This window comes from Papaver somniferum, chromosome 1 (genome assembly GCF_003573695.1).
Source record: "Papaver somniferum cultivar HN1 chromosome 1, ASM357369v1, whole genome shotgun sequence".
NCBI lineage: Eukaryota > Viridiplantae > Streptophyta > Magnoliopsida > Ranunculales > Papaveraceae > Papaver > Papaver somniferum.
Window position 1 is genome coordinate 163,931,661 of NC_039358.1, and position 24,808 is coordinate 163,956,468.

At 36.2% G+C, this 24,808-nt stretch overlaps 2 protein-coding genes across 2 annotated transcripts; one reads left to right on the forward strand and one right to left on the reverse strand.

Annotated features, from left to right (window-relative positions):
- Positions 1-320: 320 nt before the first annotated feature.
- On the reverse strand, positions 321-6,584 carry LOC113306427 (splicing factor U2af large subunit B-like). Its single transcript, XM_026555369.1, has 18 exons — positions 6,376-6,584; positions 5,480-5,652; positions 5,178-5,291; positions 4,807-4,874; positions 4,109-4,179; positions 3,970-4,014; positions 3,832-3,891; positions 3,672-3,732; positions 3,450-3,562; positions 3,157-3,272; positions 2,925-3,023; positions 2,666-2,741; positions 2,399-2,487; positions 1,769-1,829; positions 1,471-1,563; positions 1,161-1,242; positions 917-984; positions 321-697 (listed from the first exon to the last, which is right to left on the reverse strand). Exons 1-18 carry the CDS (start codon positions 6,481-6,483, stop codon positions 560-562), a joined length of 1,635 nt encoding a protein of 544 aa, XP_026411154.1. The 5' UTR covers positions 6,484-6,584; the 3' UTR covers positions 321-559.
- A 1,629-nt stretch (positions 6,585-8,213) lies between these two features.
- On the forward strand, positions 8,214-10,392 carry LOC113353292. The gene is made up of 7 exons (XM_026596940.1): positions 8,214-8,454; positions 8,575-8,735; positions 8,838-8,975; positions 9,299-9,874; positions 10,014-10,100; positions 10,187-10,329; positions 10,383-10,392. Exons 1-7 carry the CDS (start codon positions 8,214-8,216, stop codon positions 10,390-10,392), a joined length of 1,356 nt encoding a protein of 451 aa, XP_026452725.1.
- Positions 10,393-24,808: the final 14,416 nt, after the last annotated feature.

Genomic DNA, 24,808 nt, shown 5'->3' on the forward strand with positions numbered 1-24,808 from the left:
TAAATAATTATGGACTAAATGGAAAAAGTGATTTCTGAAAGGACTAAACTGGTGTGGACCCGGACCTAAAAGGACTAAACAATATTTTTCCCAAAAAGGATTGGCTCGTCGAAATTTTGGACTAAACCATCTGAGTGGGAAGTTTTGGACTAACCAATCAGGCTTGCGGGGACAGGAATAGAGCTCCAAAGCCCACTAGCTCTGGAACTAAATGATTAATTGATTATTTCTACTTCTTCAAAGCAGCGCTGTTTCAAGGAAGAAGGCTCACCAATGAACTAGTATAACTCCATAAGGTCCATAACCCTGAGAGGCCGAGATGAATAAGCAGCATCTTTTTTTGTCAATTCTCCTTTCCAATTTTTTTATCAATACATGAGAAGTGATCCAAAAGATTAATGCTCCTATTAGATGAATGTTTTGAAGTGACAGAATTTTTGTCGTACAGAAGAATGATAAAACATCCCTACTCTGATTTCAATTTTTTGTTGAAAAACAACACTAATCATTACGTCTACTACCTATACATACTCTTATTTTCATTAAACGCTATTTCATTTCACGCCCCATAATCTCCATTGAGATACTTGTCTTCTGGGTAATATTCGGCGGTAACATCATTCCCTCCGAATTTCCTACCATGAAGAGCAGCCTTTGCCTTGGAAGAACCAGAAATATCTGCGTACTCCAAGAAAACCTGGACAAAAAGTGAACAAACATTTGAAAAGATGGCTGCAAAAATATACAGTCAAGTGAATTTACAAAATTGAATGGGCAACCAGGATAACTGTCATGTGTTTCGTAAAGTTTTGATTAGCGTATATAATATACTTAAATAAACCCAAAGCCGGTCTTACAGGAGGTACTTGATAAATTAACAAAGCAAAACTGTCGGACGCAGTAGAAAGAAATGTACCTTTCCGACTCCTGATGACCAATCTCCGTTTGCATTAGGGCGAGGAATTATGATACTCACCAAGGGCCCTGGATCAATCAAACTAGATAAGGGCAAAATTCAAGAAATCTAGATATTTAAGAAATCTTTCTTTAAAGGACCTGGTAGCTAAAAATGTCCGAGTCTTGTGCAGTTTCAGCTTCAAGTTTTCAGATTCGTGACATACAAGTGAAAATACAGTAAGCAATACAGAAAGTTTGAATACCGAATTTTGCGCCTTCTTCCCTCATATCCTCTACTATATCATTGTACTCTTCGTCATCTCTCAGCTCGTCAGCACTTACCACCTTTACAGTAGAGAACATATCTGGGGTCAGTATATCATTGTAATTTACCAACTCCACTGTCAAATATCACTGGCCAAATATCAAAACAAATTTTAAAGGGTACTGAACCCTGCATTTCTCCATCATCAAAAAGGAAAAGACACACTACATTACAAAATATACAGCATCAAAATTTGATAAATACATATCGATTTGCATAGTCAAAGGATAGAGAAACAAGATTAATACCTCGGTCAAACAGACTACTTTAGTTGGAGTTTCACCCATTCCGGCTGGCATTCCAATTCCAGGCAAATTACCGCCTGCCTGGAGAACCATTTTCTACAAGCCCATAACATATATATCTCTTTAGAGATCAGAAGAAGAAATATGAAACGATAACAACAACAAAACAAGGTAGTGAATGATGCTAAATGATATGACCAACAAGTTCATTTTTACCACACATCATAATCGACAATTTGCTGTCAGACAGATGACGTGTCTGGTGAACTCATTCTACAAGTGGTTGTGTTGAGAGAGTTACCTGAATGGCTATGTGTTGTTGTGCCTGTTGTAATATGTTTTCCTGGTCTTTCGCCTGCCCACTGTTATGAAAGCAAATAAACTTGTCTTAGAGGAATAGTGCTGCTCTAGGCTTACAGTTGACTTCTTGAGAGTTGAGACTCACTAAAACATTACAAATTGTGCCTTATATGTGTCCGTCCACGTTACAGGTGGTAAATCTTTTAGTTATTATTCATAAGATAATTCTCTCATGTTTATGTCAATTGAAATATAACCATCATATCTTTCATTGCTATATATAGTTTACTGTTTGTAGCCTTGGTTGTATGTAGATATGGTCATGGTAAGAGAAAGAGAAATTCGATCTTTTTCATTCTTTTATAATATCTTTATTTTGTATATTGTCCTCATAGACTTGCTGATAGTCATTAAACATATAACTCTACTCCTCTCTACATATAACTCTACTCCTCATTGTCTGTGTTACTGTTTCTACTGCATTACAGGATTCAATAGATATGGGGATTCAATAGATATGGTCGAATAAAAGTCAGAACTAAAAGCCGACTTCTGAACACAACATGTTCACAATGAGTTCATCGTCTCCCATCTTTTTCTTGCTCCTTAATAGTAAAAAAGATGCACTAACCTGGCAGTGGCGCGACGAACAGTTAGAGTCTTGTCCCCCATTTTCAGACCATTAAGTGCAGCACAAGCAACATCCGTGACAGCAGGATCCTGAGACGTCCAGGAAGAATTGCAAAACCATATATCATATGTAAGGCACTCCAACAGGAATTAAAAGATGGGGAAATTTTTTTTAAAAAAATGAATATTACAAAAATATGTTCAAATTTCAGAGAAACCAGATCATGGGTAGCTGCAAAAATTTGGATGCTGAAAGAAGTGCACACACCTGATAAACACAGAATCCGTAACCTTTTGAATTTCCTGTATCCCTATCCTTAACGAGGTCAAATCCACGCAAAGGTCTGCAATGATCAACAAGCATATAAACCAAGTTTTTATTACAATCAACATTTCAGGTCCGGTAGGGCATCAAGTGTCAAGTGAAAATCATTAAGTTTACCAAGCTAAACTAGACGAAGAAGCACAATCTGTATCCACAGCTATAGTAAAAATAATAACAATCACAAGTGAGTTACAGGAAATACCCAAAAGACTCGAGTAGTTCTCGTATCTGTGCATCTGTAAAATAGTATGGCAATCCACCAACAAATATGCGATCTGGTCCCTCTACTCCACCAGTTATACTGTATGCACATTTAAATCAGCTAAACTTAAAATCATACTACCACCATATCCTACAGAAGAACCACAGATTGTTCTTGACTATCTCCAACTGCGATTAGCCAATGGAATGACATGGAGTAACACCAATCTTACCCAGGTGTGAGACCAACAGCAGATAAGTTGAGATGTGGACTTGGCTGGCTAGGTCCAAGTGCTGCAGCCAGTGAAGGGTTGTAGTCTGTAGGCCTCCGAACCCTCACAGAGACTCCCTGTTAAGACATCATAAAAATGTCAGGCCTAACAAACAAACAGTAAGTACACAAAGTCATAATGATGACACAAAAGTAAAACTATAAAGCTGAAGTAAATGTGGTGTACGAGGAGAAGCTATATCGAAATTACTCTTCGTGGTCCTATAAATGCAGAAAGGAGTTGAAAAGTGGCACCTCAAACATAATCCCGTCCAATGCCATCGCATTACTTGCTTCTTCAACAGTTCTCATCTCCACAAAAGCGAACTTCTTTTCATGATTTATGTACACATTGACTACAGCATCACCTACAAGTACGGAATGCCATATAGTACACATCCAACTAAAATTAAAACCCCCTTCCAAATGAAAATCGTAATCTGTGTGGTGTGAGTGAAACTAGTGGAAGAAACCAACCTGGACCAGCAGAATTTCCTCCAATGGCAGACATCACGCCGCTGAAGAATGTGGCAATTGTCTGTTTGAACAAACACAAGAATAAAACCACTTAAATAAGCTCAGGTTAGAACGAGTTATCTATAACAGAAACATGGTTGTAAAAGAATTAGTAGGCAACCTGCTCATTAGCCAATGGTGGAAGGCCGCCAACATAAACTCGACGGGCATGCCTTGTTGCCTATCATGAAGAAAAAGAGGAGACGGTTCAGCATATTAAAAAGAAGAGATACAGCATACACATCAAACAAAAGCATACCTGCTGAGTCATGGCTTGCGCTGGCATCATTGGAAGAGCTCCAAACTTATGACATCGGAAAAGACCATATAAGTTGATCAGATAAGTGAGAAATTACATTGTAACACGCTGATAAACAACAATTACTTGAGCGCAATACCTGACTGGCCCCAAAAGAGAACATGTTCTGGAGCATTCCTGGCGTTGTTTGAGGAACACCTGGAACTTGTCCTGCATTTAGCAAGAATAAAAAAGATATATGTATGTCTATTTACACAGAGATAGAAGAAAAAAAAAAGCAACATGAAAATCAACTTAGTGTTACAATTACAAATTGAGCTAACACAACACCCTTGTTATGTCATTTGAGCTTTTGGGGTTATCAGCATGTTCAAACTTAAGCTTATACATTAAGCAGTTCAAAATATAGAAATAGAAAAAAGAAATCCATTATTGCAGGTGCTGGAGAAATATTCGTAAGTCTACCAAAATGGCACTTGGCTGCTGCTTGAAGCTGACAAGATCCAGCAATTGGTGCATTGGTCCCCCGTTGAACATAAATTCTACGATTTTGACGCCGAAGTATAGCAGTGGGACATGTGGCCAAACACTGCCTTCTTACCCAAATGATAAACACAAATCACAAACAAAGACCACACACAACAGCCAACAACACAACAATGATTCTCAGTTTCAGTATAAAGGCACTTTAAGTAATTATTGCACCATAAACAACAGAACAAAGTAAGAAAATATTTCACTGTAAGAAATTAGAAACTAAAAAGCCTGATGACAAAGAATGTACCACATGGAAGCAAATTGAAAAAGATTAATGTAAACAACAGTTTGTACACTAACCTGGAACTGTTCCACCAGATAACATGGCAGTACTTGGCGGTGCCATGTCAAAACCGCTTGCTCGTTTGCTACAGAGACACAATAATTGTAGCTAGTTAGTAACTCCAAAAAAAGTATTTCAACAAAATGTCACATTTCAGAAAGAGACACCATCATATTCTAGTTGGAAAAGCGAGAATATGTAATGTATGCTAGGTTCTTCACATGCACAATATGTGTCCACATTCTAAGTTGGGTTTGTAGAACAGCTTGAGACAGCGTCTGCATCTCACTTGCTGGTTGAAATGCCTTTTTTTGTCCGGGTCCCTTATGGTGTAAAAAAAGGTCAAATACAAATATTTGGTTCTGGGGTGATCGGTGTACAACAATACCTTTTTGAGCGAGAAGGAGAGCGTGATCTAGATCGATTCCTAGATCTATCCCGTGAACGAGAGCGTGATCTGTGCTTGTGTCTCCTGTCCTTATCTCGGTCATAATCACGGTGCCTGTATAAAAATAAAAGATGAACAAATCAAATCGAGAGACCTAAAAAAATGCGTCTACACTCTCCTTTATTATCATGATATACAAACAAAAACCCGAGAAAAAAATGTATAGAAGCACCGAAATATGTAAAAAAAACATGTCAATAAACGGATCAAGAGAATGAGTTCTCTGGTGATAACACTCTTACCTGTCGGAATCACGGGTTCGGTGACGGTCATAGTCATCAACTTTCTCCCTTCCTCTTTCTTCCCTCACGCCTCTATCCTTATAGTCCCTATGGCGTCGATCGCGATCCCTTTCCCTCTCTCGATCCCGTTCTTTAGTCCTCGGCCTTTCGTGATCCAAACCCCGAGAATTGTGCTGATACAATTTTACAAGATTCAGTTCCTTTGTGTAGATAAATTACAAAAGGAAGTTCAAACTCCGCAATGTGGCTCACCATGCACGTTCCCCTTAAAAATTATTAAACATGGCATCTCATAAATCAGGAAACCTTAAAAATTAAACATGGCATCTCGGAAATCAGGAAATAAACGATATGCATCCATAAGAACAAAGGTACCCGCAAACAATGATCTTGTTTATAGTTTCTAGAATTTGGCAAGCTGGGCTCTGATGCAAAGTCAGCTTATTGGAAGTACGACAAGGCAATTAAACATACTTAAGTTTCTTGACTAAGCCGAGAAAATAATATGATGGCCAAAATAGTTTCCCAACCATCACAAATGCAACATATAGGGAACATAAGAATGAGAAAACTTTTCTCTTTTTTTGGGTAACCATGAATGATAAAAGGTGAAACACACTTAATCACAAACCCCCGCCCACCATTAACCACTTATTTTTTTTGTTTTGATAAATCAGAAAATTTACAATGTAAAGTCTTTAAGCATAAATTAACCTTAACCCTATTTATGATTTCGCCATTTTATAGACATCGATTAAGAAAAGGAGGCGATAAAAATGCTTAGGTCTCAGAAGAACCAAAATTCAGGTACAAATCTCATAATTCAGAATTCGGAAACTGTTCCCCGTATCAGAAATCCAATCGACAAAGATACAAAAACTGGATATAATGTTTACCTTGGTGTGAGAGTCGCGATCTTCAAACGCATCATAAGGTGAAGATCCTCCATGGTTAGTTCCTTTACTCTCTTCATTGCCATCGAATCCACCATTGTAATCACTCATCTCACCTCAAATAGCTAAACCTTAATCTCCTACTGCGTTAGGTTAGAATGCTAGAACAACTCTGATTCTTTGGATTACTGGTACAGAAGTACCCAAGTGATATGCGTATCAGATACGGGATGTTTGGATGTCATATAATAAATACAGGACACAGCTGTGGGGTTACACATGCAGTTTATATTTGCCAAACAGATCATTACCTTGGGTGTTTGAACCTAAATCTGAATCTGGATAGGGTTTCCGCAAGGAAAATTTGTTGTTTGGTCCTAAGCCCATATATTTAGTTATAGTAGGGTCCAACCGGGTTTTAGACTTATCACTAGGTCCATAATATTTTGAAAAGAGCAAAATGACGAGCTTACCCTAGTAGTTACCACGTGTGAAGAATGCACCCACTATCTATTCCCGTACAAAACCGCTGAAACGGTCAGAAAAATCATTAATGTTTATAACGTTACACAGAGAAACTGAAATCTTAACAGAGAAAATTCAAAGAGAATCTCAATCATTTTGAGATATCCATATTCTAACATAACAGATCTCAAAGTTCATTCGCAATCATACGATTTCCCTTTGAAAACAACGTCTGATTCAGAGAAAAATCTAAAAACCTAATAATGGTTACAAGAAAAATCAAAAGAACAATCATAGAAGAAGAAATAATAAGAGATGATAGTACTGCTCTTAGGTCATCAGAAGAAGAATCAGGAATTTCAAGACGAAAATCAAAGAGGAAAAAGAGTAACAAGGTTGAAACACCGAAATCGAAGAAAAAAACTTCAAAAAGTTCATTGGACGATGAATATACAGATGTACTAAAAAGAAAACGAAAAAAACCGAGTAACAACGCACCAATTCAGAAAAAAGGTACTATTTCTAACACTTTCAGTATATTTTTTGTTTCGGGGACATAGATCCACCAGTACATATTAGAAGTACTGATTAAAAATTTATGAAAACCTATCAGAGTTTACATGCAACTTCTACTTTGTGTTTCTAGCACTTAGAATTGGCAGTACATAACTATAAAACTGTAGAATAAGAATCAAAAGTGATATGCAATGTGTTTCATTTTATTTCTGATACATAGAGCCAGCAGTACATATATCAAATACTGAGGTTTTTTCTTAATTAGGTTGTTTTTTGGCAGTACATAAGTCCAGTAGTGAATGGGTAACATTGTTTATGTGTCTATTTACCACTGTTTGTGTTTCTGGCACATAATTGGCAGTACATAACTAAAAAACTGAGACATTGTAGTGTTTATGTACTCTAAATTCATTTGTTTCTTTGTTTATGTGATAATGATCTTTGGATATGAAGTACATAAGGCCAATAGTGATTGATTGTGTTTCTGAGATGATGAATGTGTAGTCCATAAATGTTGTACTGAAATAAAACCAATTAAATTTTGCAGGTAAGGTTGCGCCAAAATCTGTTAGGAAGTTGTATAGGTCTGGTTTCACAGCATTACATAGCCTGGTTGCCAAAATGAAGGCGAGTAAATATACTTTGAGTGAAGCCACATTGGAAAATAGACCGAATCTTCTTATGGACAGATGTTTTTGATGTTCTGGCACACTAAGTACTCAGAAAGTCATTGGGAAAAGTTGGAAGGTGCAGTGAAAAGTACTTGAAGTGTTTACAAAAGGGGTCGAGTCAAGAATGAGCTCACATTTGAGTTTGTTAGAAGAGGTGAACACACATTATCACATCGACACCAGAAAAAAATGGGTGTAATGTTTGGAATGCCAAGAATGGCAGGAAGAAAACTGATGACACTTTTTGATGGTAGTGGTGGATGGAGCAGAAACCATTCTACATTAGACACTTTGGTGATAGCAACACGGTTACAGAGACCAATGCTACAAGATGCCATCTTGAAACTGCTCAAGCGTACTGGTATCAAGAATTGTAAATCTGAAGGTGGCGAAGACAGTGATGATGACAATGATGAACAAGTAACCGATAGTGAAGATGATGAAGATATGGAGTACAGGATACCAAGAGTAGAAACTGAACAAACAATTGAAGATATGGTTAAGCTATTATGCCTGTTTATGTGTATTACTTTGTTTTTTACAACAAAAGATGCTCATAAACTCAAAGAAAAGTACTTTGGTTTAGTTGATGATCTTGAGAAGTCAAAGAATGTATCTTGGCCTGACCTGATACATAGTTTCTTAGAGAAGAAAATCAATCAGAACTACAACACTCCCGAGGACATCACTGGTTGTGTCGTCTATTTGTTGGTATCGATCATCTAGTACAAGCTTTTTTTTTCCAAGTACATATTTACTCTACTGTCATTTAAGTTTCTGTATTTGATTCTATTGATGTTATTTTTGTCATAGTTGTTGTATGCGGAGCATACTCACTTGGTGAAACCAGTGACGTTACCAGATGATCGATACCTTCCAAGAGCGGCAAGGTGGAACATCAAAGAAATATCTGTTGAGTTTCTAAAGGATATGGAGGCTTCGCAATACACAGTAAGTCCCTAAGAAAAACAATACATATTACTAGGATAAGTTTTATTTCATTATGCTTCTTGTAGTTTTGGTTTAGGAAACAATGATGCACCAGTACATATCTAAAAAACTGATTAAAGTTGATGAATTTAAGTATAATTATTTGTGTTTTCATAAATAATTATACTTAAATGATTTGTTTTAGGTAGGACACTATCAGAAAAGCAGTTTTCTGATTGACCAAAATGATTGTGTGTGTGTCATATGCACTATTTATTTGAGTACATATATGTTATACTGATACAAAAACTGGTTATATGTGTGTGTTATATGTACTTTTCCAGTTCTCTAAAGAATTTAAGGATGAATATACTATGTATGAAAAAGAAATGTTGAATGAAATTGCTCAAAGGCTTCCAGTTGAAGAAGTGCCATTGACAGTAGATTGGCAAGAAAAATTCGAGGATTTGGAAGTAAAGAATGAAGATTTGAGGCTGACAATTGCAGAAAAATGGTGTGAGTTACAGAGCAGGAAAGACGGCCTCCCCATTGATGTGAGTATCCTAGAAGAGCTTTTGAATGATATATATCACAGAGCTTACCCACCTCCACAACCAAACTCGGGAGAAGAAGAATCTAGCAGTAGCTCTGAAGAAGGGCATGATGATTTGGATGACACCGTTCCATCAGCAACTACTCCCTTGGTAACAGAGGATGAACAGGAAATTCCAGATGATACCCAAGAAAAGTCGAATGAACAGGGAAATGCTACTCCAACAATGCCTGTTATGGGGGGCTCTGAAGAAAATCTCACACAGTTCGATATTGAAGTTTCACAGTTTAAAATTTGGGCTAGATCTGATTTGGAGCGAAAGGTGAAAGAGCTGCAAGAGGAAAAGAGCATGCCAGAACCATCACAGGTAAGTTATATTCTTTCTAGTATTAGTTTAGTTTGTAAAAAACTAAAACTTGTCAGTACATATCTACTATACTGAAAAAACATACAAGTACATATCTGCAATACTGATTAAAAACATATCACCTTATGTTGAATAACAGACTGAAAAGGCTGAACTCCAACAAACAGCAGCGACACAAGTTCTGGGTAATATTGAAGTGGAAATTGGTTCTCTTAGAGATAGACAGGTGAGCGAATTGAACGTTACACTAGTTACCAATTTTATACTTTGTCATCCTATAAAATAATACGGTTTGGCATTGCATTTATGTAGGGTGCATCGCTTGAAGAAATGTTGCCGAATATGCAGTTTATGCCTTTGGTTTGTGAGCTGCCGAGTCTCAAAGAACTGCATACCGTGCCGATGGAGAAACTGATTGACCTGGCCATCCATGGGAAGGGTATTTATACCGATGAGTACTCAAAATATCTACAAGCTGAAATTATGGGAGATCCTTATCCATCCTTAGGAATTCTTAGTCTGGAGTACCCGTCGACTGGTAGTTTACCAAGCTTGGAAAAAATGGAATCTTCTCAAATCTTCGACAAATTTTATGCTAAAGATCTGGATCCTCCATCACAAGTTTCAAGACCAACTTTTGACTTGGGTTTAGGACCAAGTGATCAAAATGGAGAAGAGGTGCAGCAGCCTGCAATTGATCTAGGTGCACCTGATCCACCTCAAATCCATCTTGCAGCTGCGCCTGCGCATAATGAAGCTCCAGCTGCTAGAGGAGCATCAGATCAAGCTCAAACGGATCCCTCGGATGAGCAAGCTCAAATCGATACTGCACCTACACTTAATGAAGCCTCTGCAATTGTTTTAGCTGCAGCTGAAAAAGCTCGTTTGAAAGCTGATCTTCAGCAACCTGAACAAGAAGTATGAACATGTTCTAAACCTAGTACATATATCCTTCTGATACATATAACCAGCAGTACGTATATCAATTTTTGGTCAAATAGTTCGTAGTCTGATTTGTTTCAAATGCAGGGAATAAGGAAACCTTGGGATCCCATTCCATTCAATGAAGTAGAAAGGAAGAAGAAAATGAAGAATGACAGAAAGCAACAGCCTACTAAAATTAGAGAGTCTTGTAAGTACCTAAATCTACTTCTGTTTAATGAATTTATGTTTTGTTTTTAATGATGCTTTTAGCATATGTACTAATGCTGCCGATTCTCAAACAGAAGTATCCAGTTTTAGATGCTGAAAAGGCAGAGGAAGCTCGACTGAAGAAGAATATGAGCGCCGAAAAAGCTAAAGCATATGCTGAGACTCTCCAACTTCTTTCTGAGCTACAGAAGGTAATTATAATTACCAAAAAAGTGAAAAGTAACAAATTTATCAATACTTAATGGACCACTTATGTTACATATGTTCAATAACATGGGAAAAACCAACAGTACATATGTTATGTACTCAGTGAAACTAAAAGTACATAACTTCTGTACTGAAAAGAATCCAAGAATACATATGTTCTATTCTGTTCATTTTTTTTTTGCTTTTTTAGTCTCTCATTTTTTTTTACGTTTATGGTATATTGAAGGATAACGAACCTGGAGTTAGTCAAACATCAGAGGAAGATGACGTAACACTTGCCAAGAGACTCGAAGATAGGCTGGCTACAAAGAGTAATGAAGTCAAACCAATAGCGAAGTCGACTACGTCAGTCATGGACAAGGAGAAGAAAAAGCCGACTATCTCAGCCAAGGAGAAGAAACTTACTCCAAAAATCACATACACCCCTCAGAAGCCAGTAACTCGGAGCCACCCGCAGAAAAGAGTTGATCCTGAGTTTGCTAGTGGCAAAGGACTGTCGGGACATAAAAGGCGAAAAACAAAGTCCAGAACTGAAAACCCAGTTGGAAAAGATTGCCCAACAGAAAGTTCAGAAAAAGGATAGCGAGAATGTGAGAAAGAGAAAAGCTAAAGGTGATCCAAATCTGCAAGAACTTACTAAAAAAGTGAAGAATGCACGCAAGTTGTTGAGCCTAAGGAAATCTCCGTTCTATAAGGATTTGAGTTCACAACAAAGAGCGCTTCTCTCTCCTTTTTTTGACAAAGCTACCTCAATGTGAGTCTCTCTTGGATAGTCCCTTTCATTTTAACAAAACTTTATGTACTTCGTTTAGAATCAAACTTATAATTGATTTGGATTATTTGAATTTGCAGCAACAGTGCTTGGAAAGCTCCTGCTGTGATTGGTCATCACATATTATCTGCAGAGACATTTGAAGATCTGCTACATAACAGGGCTTTAGAGGGAGATCTTATAAATTACTGGCAATACCAACTGAAAAAAGCATATCATAATGAGCAACCAGTGAATGGACAGAGAAAGTACATTCCAGTACTCCACATTGATCCAACAGTCTGGGTATGTTTTCCAATTTATCTTGATAAACAACATGCATCATGTCTTTGTAAAGGGCATAGCATATCTGCGAAACTAAAACGAAGCAATTTTTTTTGATGTTGTAACAAATATTATGCTTTCATATATGTGTTTTACACTATAATTTTCAGTACATATTTACTACACTGATAAATTTAATTCTTTTTCAGTTTTATTTAAGTGACCCAGTACATCAAGTAGCAGCAAATACTGCTGTATTCTTACCCATCAGGAATATGGAGGAAGGAACCAGGAAGATTATTATTCCAATGTCACACCAAAACGTGCATTCGACGCGTCTTGTGTATGAATGCGAGAAAGGCGAATTCTTCCACTACAACACTTGGGAAGTTGTATCCAAAAATGAGTGTCTCGATAATGCTAATCTTATGGCAGAATACTGCTTGTTAGCAATTAATGAACGCTTGTCGATCCTGAGCCTTCCACTTGTAAGCAGAGTAAAGATGATTAGTTACCCAACACCTCAACAGGGAGACTATCCATATTGTGCAATATATATCATGCACATCATGAAGAAAGTTGCAAAGGAGGAAGTAATTGATGGAGTGCGAATGAGCTTGGGAGACCCAGAAGAACTAAAAGACAAAATACATAAGAAGAGGATCTCTTTAGCATGCAAAATACTCTCAGCAACATCTCCTCCTGAGGAGAGCTGGAATATTCATGCTCCAAAAGGTTTTTAAGACAGTGCTTATATGAATTAGGAATGCATAGTAGAAGTTATCATAGAGAACATATTCAGAGTTTGCTAGTTTGTTTTAGACAATATCAAAGTTTAATAATTATTCTTATTTATTTTGATAACAATTGTTCTCGAAACTATGGTGTTTGTGTTTAATCTATGTACAGTTGTTTGGCTTTATAAAAATGTAGACATGTTGGATGGTAAAAGTCCATAGTATGAAGTGTTTTGGTGTGTATTATGTAACATAGACCAGCTATTAGAGTCAATTGAATAATATGACTCTCTAAATTTGTTAATCATGATGGGAGAGAACATGAATCTCAAAGCTGGTCTCTTTGTTTGGTGTATCTTAATTGAACAGAAAGTACATAATAGTTGTGCTCAGAAAGTCTTGAACAAACTTGGAAATCAACCTGAAAAACCAATAATATTGAAAGTGGATAATGCAGTAAAAAGTACCATTAAAAGAGTCTTAAATGAGCACAAAGTACCTTGTCCCAGAAAGATATCAAACAGTACATAATTTTAGCACTCTAAAAAAAGCGAACGAAAGTGTTTAAAATGATGCGCAAAACAGAATCTGCATTGTGACCAATAGAACTAATAAGGGAGAACTGAAAATCTAAAACTCATGGTTATGAAGGAATGACAGTGCACGTTGCCTTGTTGTGGTGAGTTTTCTTCTTACAGTTGGAACAACGGACGGACTTCCTAGCTTTCTCCCATGCATTCTTGATACGATTTCCCTTTGGCCTACGTGGTGGAACTCGTGGATGGGGTGGAAAAATATTATCCTCTGGCAGATACTGCTCTGGCCTGTTGTAGTTGGGGATTGGTCTGATAGCAATTTAATACAGCTACTGAAAATTTGTAACTTTGAAGTAGTCTTCGATATAATCTACGTATCGATCACCCTTGGCAGATATAGATGATGTAGAATGAGAGCATGGAAAACCATAAACACACCATCTTTGGCAGGTGCAAGTCTTGTTCAGCATATCAACAGTGTGAGACCTGCAGATGCGTAAAAAGCTTTTCAGCTCAAATAACTTAAAAGCAGTACATATATGCAGCACTGCAAACAAATACAAAAAAAAAACAAAACATATGATTCACTCCTACATGTATGCTATAGTACAGTAAAAGTTGTTTTATGGGATAAAGCTAACCTAGGCGAATGAATCTCATACTCATACGCAGATGACTGAGTAACATTCCAAACTCGACCAATTTGAATATGTTCTTTAAGTAACGCCTCGTAGGTAGGAGTGAGCTTCTCTGGGTACATCAAAAGACTCATTTCGCGACGTTCATTCATCAACTCCATAACGCGTAACCTATGAATGGAACAAAAAGAACACCTGTAATAAATTTTGAACAAAAAAAAATGAACCAAAAACAAAGAAAACACCAACAAAAAAAACACACACACAAACCTGATCATGTCAACGAGGGCGCAGGCAGGCAACCTCTTGTCTTTCCGAATCCAATTATTGAAGGACTCAGCAACGCTTGATGTAGTCTGACCAAATCTACATCCAGTGAAGAACGCGCTGGACCAATGTTCCCTAAGCATATTGCGGCAATACTCAGCAACCCCAGGCCTTCCCATTAACTCCATTTCCATTAGTGCTTATTCATATCTTGCTGGTGTGAGAGCATAAGTTGCTTTTTTGAAACAAGCCATAACTTCTTTGTACTTCTCGTCCGATTTCCTGATTGGTAAGTTTCCTTGCAAGTGGTAGTAACAATATCCATGATGGGAAGTAGGAAAGTGTTTAGGAATAGCCCTCAACAATCCTTCATGACGATCATACATAAAGGTGATAGGACGGTCATCAACAATGTTGCTAAGATTGCATATAAACCAATCCCAATTGTCAACATCCTCTCCTGGGACCAATGCAAAGGCTAGCGGATAAAAACATGCAAAAAACAAACAGTACATATATTATATACTGTCACTAAATATGTTGCTATATTCATACACGTAACATATATTATGTACTGGAAAATAGACTAAGAATTTCCAGTACATAATAGACATATTGTACTCAAAAAAAGGTCTTATGCTTACATATATGAATTAGTGTGTGTTAGACACAATCACTTTTCAGTACATAAATGGTATACTCAAAAAGTTCCAACGATTAAAAGCAGTGAATAACTTGTAAACAATAACAATTAAAACGTAACAAAGAGACTTGCCTTGATTCCCATTCAGACAAGTAGCAGCCATAAGGGTACCTCTAAATCTCCCAGTCAGAAAAGTTGCATCAACAAAAATCATTGGTCGACAAAGTCTATAACCTTCAATACAAGCGCCTACTGCGATGAATAACCTTTCAAATGTCTGAGTTGCATCGTTAAACTGAAAATCCGCATAAGAGCCAGGATTTGTTTCTTTCAATGAATTCACCCACCAAAGCAGATCAGAGTAAGACTTTACATCATTCCCAAAAATTTCATGGTGTGACCGTTCCAAACCATGATATGCATGGTGATATTTGATATTAACACCAGCACCAACTTTTATATAATCTTCAATTTCGCGAGGCTTGATAAGTGGGTTGTGCATCACACGATCATGAATAAGGTTGTGTACCATCTTCTTCGATACTTTAGGACTTCTCAACTTCACACCATCTCCACAAGTGTGCCTCCCAACATACTTTTTTATCCTAAAAACATCGCAAGTAGAATCAATAGCAACTGCATGGATCATCCAAGTGCATGGGACTTTACTGCATTTCATTGTGAACCTTTCACGATCATTCTTCACCTTTGTTACGCGATACCCAGTCGTCAAACAATACTTTTGACAGGCCAACCGAACAGCATCAACACCACCACGAAAAATCTTATTAGGATCATCAAAAACATTCTCCCACCCATCGGACAGAATAGGTTTAACAATTTCTTTTCCATCAGTTTCATAACTATCTCTATCTGCCCTAATCAGTTCTGAATTGTTGTCGACGTCGCTGAATGTAGAGGAACTACATCCACCAGCAGAAAGAAAATCCACATGCAGCTCAAAGAACGCCGATTTCTTTGAAAAATGCAAGGCAGCGAGACCATGAAGTTGAAAGTCAGCAATCACAGGCACTTTGACACCATTCTCAACATAAGTGATGATAATCTCAGAAGGGTTCAAGGTTCTCCAGTTTTCACAAATAAGAAATTTCAGGTCATCAATACTAGACTTAAAAGTAACCAGGTGAGCAAAATGATGATGCTTATAGTAAATGTATGCATAGCAGTAGGTATTTGGATTGGAACACTCTGCATCAGACATGTTTTGAACCTGCAAATGTGACAAAGATGTAACAGTATTAAAATACAGTATTTCACATACGTACTGATGGGTCAAACTAAAAAAAGTGAGAGATCTATGCAAGAAACAGAATCTAAGAGCAGAAACAATGAGTATGTCATATATGTACTGCTGGATAATACGATCTGAAAGTGAGAACAAAACTGATTTTGAAAAAAGAAAAGAAAGATAATCAAATCGAAAGCTAAAATAAGCTAAAAACTTAACAATCTAACCAAATAACTGAATAAATACGAACAAGATTCATAAAAAACAAACAGAACACAACCAATCTCCATGATCCAAAATTCAAATCTTAAACATGATTCAAAAACTGTAGCAGAAACAATGAGTATGTCATATATGTACTGCTGGATAATACGATCTGAAAGTGAAAACAAACCTGATTTTGAAAAGAAAACAGAAAGATAATCAAATCGAAAGCTAAAATAAGCTAAAAACTTAACAATCTAACCAAATAACTGAATAAATACGAACAAGATTAATAAAAAAACAAACAGAACACAACCAATCTCCATGATCCAAAATTCAAATCTTAAACATGATTCAAAAACTGTAGCAGAAACAATGAGTATGTCATATATGTACTGCTGGATGATACGATCTAAAAGTGAGAACAAAACTGATTTTGAAAAGTAAACAGAAAGATAATCAAATCGAAAGCTAAAATAAGCTAAAAACTTAACAATCTAACCAAATAACTGAATAAATACGAACAAGATTCATAAAAAACAAACAGAACACAACCAATCTCCATGATCCAAAATTCAAATCTTAAACATGATTCAAAAACTGTAGCAGAAACAATGAGTATGTCATATATGTACTGCTGGATAATACGATCTGAAAGTGAAAACAAACCTGATTTTGAAAAGAAAACAGAAAGTTAATCAAATCGAAAGCTAAAATAAGCTAAAAACTTAACAATCTAACCAAATAACTTAATAAATACGAACAAGATTCATAAAAAAACAAAACAGAACACAACCAATCTCCATGAAACTGTAGCAGAAAGAAGAAAATAGAAAAGATTAAGCAACATACCTGTTAAAATCACTAAAGAAATCTTCAAAAACCCTAATCCAAAAGCGAGAAGAAGAAATAGAGCAGAAACCGGATATGAATTCGCTGTTGTTTTTTTAGAAACTTTGAAATAGGCTGCTTAAATATATGTAGGATTGGAAGGGTAGTTTAGGTATTTGAAAATTTCACATGATTTGTCCCGCACGTGTACAGGACCTGGGATTAAAAAATTGGGTCCATTTTTATGTTTTCTTTTTATTATGGACCACTAGTTACTGGGCTTTAGTGGGTGGATCTGCCACTAACTAGTATCACTATAATAGTACCTATTGGTAATTCCTAGTAAGAAAAGACTCGGAAAAAACTAAGAGAAGCATAAATACCAAAAATTAGTGGTAGGAAAAATTAGAGGGGGTGTTACCGGATGAATTACTGGTAGTGTGAATAAACATGATGATCTTATTGGCTGAAATATACTCATGTGGGGCCAGAAGCTCTCAGGAGAGAGCTTTGTTCAGCTTTTAACCACACGAGAGGAAAATTACCTGAAATAATAATATTAATGTGCTCTCTTTTATCTCTCCTCTCATCTTCTTTTCCAACAAGAACAATACCTTTAGCAACTCTTTCTTTGTTCGGGTTAAGTCCGTTTTGGGCTAGATCTGAGCAGGATTCTTCGTTTCTTCTTGCTTTCTGGGTTAGTTAGTAAGTTTAATTTATTTATTGTCATGCTTTTTAGTTATCTACTCCAATATGGTGTTTTTATCTCTTTTCTGAAGGTTTATATACTCTTTAATGGCGGTTCCTGGTTATTAGTTTGGGTTTAAAGATCAATAAGGATGTTCTCCAACGACGAAACCTTTATCTTTGTTGTCTCCGGCGACGAAATCTTCATCATTAATTTATCCGGCGACGGAACTACGGTGGTAATTTTTTGATGACGGGATCTTCATCCCTAGTTACAAGAGATTTGAGCAAATCACTTCTATTTTGGGAGCACATCTTTCTGTAGAAGAATATCAAACAAAATTGTTGGAATTTAATTCCAAAAAGAACCATTTTTCCTCCAATTTAATCGGATCTTATTCATACTTGTATTTGTCTTACTCCGGTAATCCTTCTCTTTCTCTTGTCAGATTTCTCGGTATTGTACTCTTGTGGTATGATCTTGTTTCTTTGTATTCTCTTATTTTCGATCTTAAACTCATTGTAACCTCGAATTACCATTAATGAAAAGGTTCCTTGTTTAGAAAAAAATAATAATAATAATAATAATAAAAAAAATCTGGGGAGAAATTTTAAATATCTTCGTAGCAATTTTAATGCAGGGTAAAGGTCTGGAGTATAACCACAACTAAGCCTTTGATTCTAAACATGTTATTAATATTAAACTAGAGGAAAAGATAATAATCCCCTAAATACAAACTACCAACGCTATGTATGTTTATACAACAGACTCATTAGAGCAACAAGCACACACACATGCGGGATGTGAACACGATAACAAAAACTATTAAGGACACACGGATATAGGTTAAGGGCTAATCTCAGGATATGAGTTATTTATAAATTGTGTCCAAAACATTAGTTATTTATAGGCTGATACTAAACATATTATTAACATTGAAGTAGATGTAATCCCCTAAATACAAAATATTGACGTTGTGTCTATTTATAGAACATACTCAATAGAACGACAAGCACACACAAGTGCAGGATGTATGAACACATTAACAAAAACTAACAAATAATAATTGATGACACACAAATATAGGTTGAGGGTTAATCTCAGGATATGAGTTATTTATCACAAGATTTCTAACACAGTAAATATGCACCTGTAAACTCTTCATTCTACTATTCATCACAAGATTATAGGCCAAATGGAGAGAACTAATGTTGCCACAACTGAGTTGAGGAGGAGAGGGTAAAAAGTAGAACAAATCTTTGAGCGGTCATAAAATCCAAATCATTTCCACTACATTAGTAGCTAGAGCCATATATACAGATTCGGTAGAAGACCTAAAAATTATAGGTTGTTTTCTAAATGACCAAGAAATAGGGTTACATCGAAAATAAATGCAGAACCCACTAGTAGATTTGCTATCACTAACATTACCAGCTCAATCAGCATCTGAAAAAACATACAAGACTATAGTACCCTTAGTAAAACACAAGCCATGATTGATTATACCCTTGAGATATCTGAAAGTCATTTTGGATATCAAGAAATAAAGGATTCTGAGGTTTAACCATGTAGTTAACATACCCGAATTATTGCAAAAGAAATGTCTGACTAGTCTAAGTGAGATAGTGAAAAGCCTCCACCATGAGTTATATATTCAGTTGAATTGTCAAGAAGGACACATTTAGATGTAAGATGAGAATCAGCTGCAAATGGAGAAGTACAAGGTGTTAGAACATAACTCGACCGAACTCGTAAGTTTTGTTATCTCAAGCTTGTTATGTCAACGTTAGATGTACAAAACCATATTTTGATTTCTAGTCTACTAAAGTCAAGTCTCGGACTAGGATTGTAGAACGGTAGTGGAGTATCAGATATTACTGAATAACCCTCGAAGATCAAAGATGAAAAACAAACGAAAACATTTGGAGAACTTCATAAACAAGGAGGTATGTGAAGACTGACCTATCCTATTTACTCATGGAATCTCCCATTCTATCTTATGAGACTATGTTGTATGATTTTAGTAGACTTAATATTACAAAGAATAAATTTCGAGTTTCGAGCTTGTCTTGGTTAAACTCTCGAAATATGATTCGAGCAATGGATGTTTTTAGATCCTTAGCAATCTTAGTTAAAACAATTTATTGTTCACAATCTATTTTTTTTTCAAGTTGATCATTTGGAAATTGCCAAAGCAAGCAGTGCATATTGTCTATGGCTATTGGGAATGTTTCAAATTTAAAGATGAGAGATTTTCATAACTGCTTGGAGAAAGGTATTCTTACCCGGTTTGCATACCTAGTCGATCTGAATTTCGCGAACTGTATAGGTTTTCAAACACGGTTTGCGTACTCTTTACATATGAGTTCGGAAATGGGGGTGGGGAGGTTTACAAACCTGGTTTGTATCCCCCTACGACCTGACTTAGTGAATTGGCAGAGGTTTGCAAACCCTTTGAGGCTGACTTCGCGAACTTCCAAGAGGTTTTCAAACCCAATGTGCATACCTACCTTGCTACAACTCTCATAAACACTTCTAAGATAACTTTATTTAAAAAATTACCTTGAGATTGTGGATTATTATTTGAGTCCTTAGTGTTATGGAACACCATTATTGCTTATAAGTTCACAGTCTTACTTAGCCACTACGGATTATCATTGTGCGTTGTTCTATAACTCTTAACCATAGTGTATATTCTTCTGTATAATCTCAAGGCGGAATTTTTATATGCTTACATTCCTAACTAGTAATTTCATTTAACAGAGAAAGTGTTTTCTTGAATCTCAAGCAACATTTGCTTAAATTCAAATCTATTTGTAGCCTTGAAAATCCATAAATAAAGAAACTCTTGCAATAGGATTTCTGAATCCCTCACACTCTTGTGTCTGAGTTGTATAGCTAGATTCGTCCTTTATAACCTAGGTTTTTTTTATGAAACTGTTCTAGGTTATGGTTTTGAAGACTTCGCTTAGGGATTCGTGAAGCCCGGTCATACTATCTTTTACCTAATAGTTCTTGAATCCGGATATTTTTCTACTGGTAATTGAAGTTCACGAACTTTAGATCGGGAACAAGATAAATGGAAATCGCAAAGTTCTTTTAGTCTCAGACTTTGTGATTTCTCAAGATAGATAGTTAAACTCTTCTTTGATTTGTTTGGATTGTTCTTGAGAGGTGATTAGTGATCTAGGCTTCTCTTTGATAAGAATGTAAGTGTTTTGGATCTGTCAGGTTTGCTAGATTTATCCACTACAAACAAATTTCCAAATTTTTTGATTGCATATCTAAAATAAAATACGCTTGTATGTTAGAGGCAGATGGGTATCAAAAGTATTCACCGAGGTTGAAGCAACTCTTAGGATGTAAAGGACGTCAGCTAAGGGAATCAAGCGCATAAAATCTTGTGAGGTACAAAATACATAAGAAGCACGACTATAGCTGAATTGCTTGGAGGGTTAATTCAGTCTCACCTACATTCTAGTCTGAAATCTGATAGTAGGCTCGTCTTTGTAGCGATTTAATACAATGTGATGTTCAAAGCTGGACGAGGTCCCGATATTTTACTGCATGTGCATTTTTCCTTGTTAACAAAGTTTCTGGTGTCTTGTGTTTTTTTCTTTGCAGCATTATGTTGATAACTCTTATAATATGAATATCGCAAGTACTACATAATCAACCTAGATAGTTTAAGTCCTTATTGATTGACATCAAACCAAGACTTGTTCTTGTAGAATTCATATCTTGAAAGACAAGTTTCGTACTTATTAGAATTCAGATCTTATACAATTATGATACAGACTATATTGATTTTGAATATTGATCTTTCAGATCATCCAAGAACTCTTCTACACAATCAAGTATACAAACCTGAAAAAGCGGGGGTACAACAACCTCACCCAATATTTCGATTAGCAATTTGTATGGACAAACTCCAATATACTTTCAAGAGAATCAACTAGACTCAATCTTAATAAAGTATATCAAAGAGTTAATAATATCTCTCTTTCTCGATTCAATTCTTACTCAAGCAAATAGTAATCTACGAGTCTAATTGAATACAAGAGAAATCACTTGAACGGTACCAAATACCAATGTTCAAGTATCAATCAATTTCAATCAACAACCAAAGGTCGGATTTCCAATTGATTGATTCTAACGCACAACCTGTGATATTTCGATTATATAAAAAAATATAATACAGAATAGAAATAACACAGACACCACAATTTTGTTAACGAGGAAACCGCAAATGCAGAAAAATCCCGGGACCTAGTCCAGATTGAACACACACTGTATTAAGCCGCTACAGACACTAGCCTACTACAAACTAACTTCGGTCTGGATTATAGTTGAACCCCAATCAATCTCACACTGATCCAAGGTACAGTTACGCTCCTTACGTCTCTGATCCCAACAGGATACTACACACTTGATTCCCTTAGCTGATCTCACCCATAACTAAGAGTTGTTACGACCCAAAGTCGAAGACTTTAATAAACAAATATGTATCACACAGAAAAGTCTACAGGAATAGATAAATCTGTCTCCCACAAAAATACATACAAGTTTTGTTCCGTCTTTTGATAAATCAAGGTGACCAGGAACCAATTGATAACCCGGACTTATATTCCCGAAGAACAACCTAGTATTATCAATCACCTCACAATAATCTTAATCGACGCGGTGAAAGAAGATATTGTGGAATCACAAACGATGAGACTAAGATGTTTGTGACTACTTTTATATCTTGCCTATCGGACATATTAATCTCAATCCAATGGTTACGATTGTACTCAGCACGATTGAATCAACAAGATCAGATCACACAACTACGAGAAAGTAGTATCGGTGTGGATTCACAATCCCAATGAAGTCTTTAAGTCGTTAACCTGGTTTTTAAGAAGAAACCTAAGGTTAAAGGAGAATCGACTCTAGCTAATACAACTAGTATCACACAGGAGGTGTGGGGATTAGGTTTCCTAGTTGCTAGAGTTCTCCCTTATATAGTCTTTCAAATCAGGGTTCGCAACCAATGTTAGCTTGGTAACAAAGCATTCAATATTCACCATTAGATGAAAACCTGATTAGATTCAAGCTAATATCTTTCAACCGTTGGATCGAAAACTTAGCTTGTTACACACAAATGAAATGCACGATTTTAGGTTTGTGTAACCGTACCCAAACATGTACATTTGTTGGTTCAACAATAGTTAACCAAATGGTTAGCCATATGAGCACTTTCATATCAACCATTTTCTTCTTCACCATAACTAGTTCAAATGACTCAAATGAACTAGTTAGAAAGTTGTTCAATTGTATAAATCTTATGTAAGTACACAAGACACAATCGAAGTAAAAACGATTTGATTCACTCGAATTCATTCATGAACTTTATAGCCACGGTTTGCATTTTTCATTCCTTAGTTTTTATAAATGTAAGTTCACAAAAAAATCGTCTTTAGATATAACCAACTTAAGTTCGAAGACTTAGTTCGCGGACTTAAGTTCCCGGAAGGAGTTCTCAAACTCCATCGGAATTTCTCGGGAAGAGAACTTCCGCCAGTTCGCGGACCGGGTTCGCGGACTGAGTTCGCCGACTTAGCTCACAACACTTATTCCGGTTTTCCTGATCGAAAAAGTACACTTACTTTGGTTCAAGGAAAAAGGACATATACATATATGTGTTGCCACACAATGCTTATATCCAACAATGGTTATATAATCTAAACTCTCATTTCAATCACTGAAACATTCTTAGGGGTCGTTATTATATAGTTGTTATTCACAAATTATTTTTCGTCAAAGCAATTTTCAAAGTGGTTGAAACATAACATGACTTTCGTCACTAGGTAAAGATGAACTTGGCCAAAGCAAAAGCTTACCAACACATATTTCGAGAAATAGATAGGCGAGATAAACTCGGCTCGAAATAACAAATGTGTATAATCAAAGTCTATATAGCAAAACGACTTTTGTCTCAAAAAAGGAGATAGAGTGGATAGACTTTTGAGTGATAGATAAGTTCAAGTCTCCACATACCTTTTAGTCGATGAAGTTCCACCAGTTCCTTGAGTAGTTCTTCGTCTTGTATGATGATTTCCATGGAGTTCTTGAGCTCAACTACGCTTTCTATCCTAGTCCGAGACTTAACTATAGTAGACTAGAAATCAAGAATTATAGTTTTAATCACTAACATTGACAAACATGCTTGAGATAGCAACGCATGCGAGTTCGACCGAGCAATGCTCTAACAAAATCTTTGATCTATACATATTTGTTGTGGAATAGAAAGATAAAAACTCTATATAAATCTGATTCAAGGGACTTTACGTTGATTTACTTGTGATTGTATTATATTTAGTCCATACAGGTTGTTGAACGAAAAAGTTGGTGGTGTACTTGGTATTCTCCCCATTTCACAAAACTTTGCACCAGCCGTATTAGTATTTTTTAAGAAGACCAATAATATAATTTGTTTGAAAAAAATATATAATAATACAATTTAATTTCATGATGAAGAAAGTAATGCAATTGACCTATATCTGTAACAAGAAAGTGATTACCCAATTCTTGAATGAAATGATCCATGCAGTGAGAATGATGTCATCCACATAGACAAGCATGACCGTGATTCTGGTACCAACTTTCTGAACAAAGAGTGAAGTCTCTGCCAAAGAAGTAACAAAACCTAGAGATAAAATCACATCAGCAAGTTTAGAATACCAGGCTCTAGGAGCCTGTTTCAA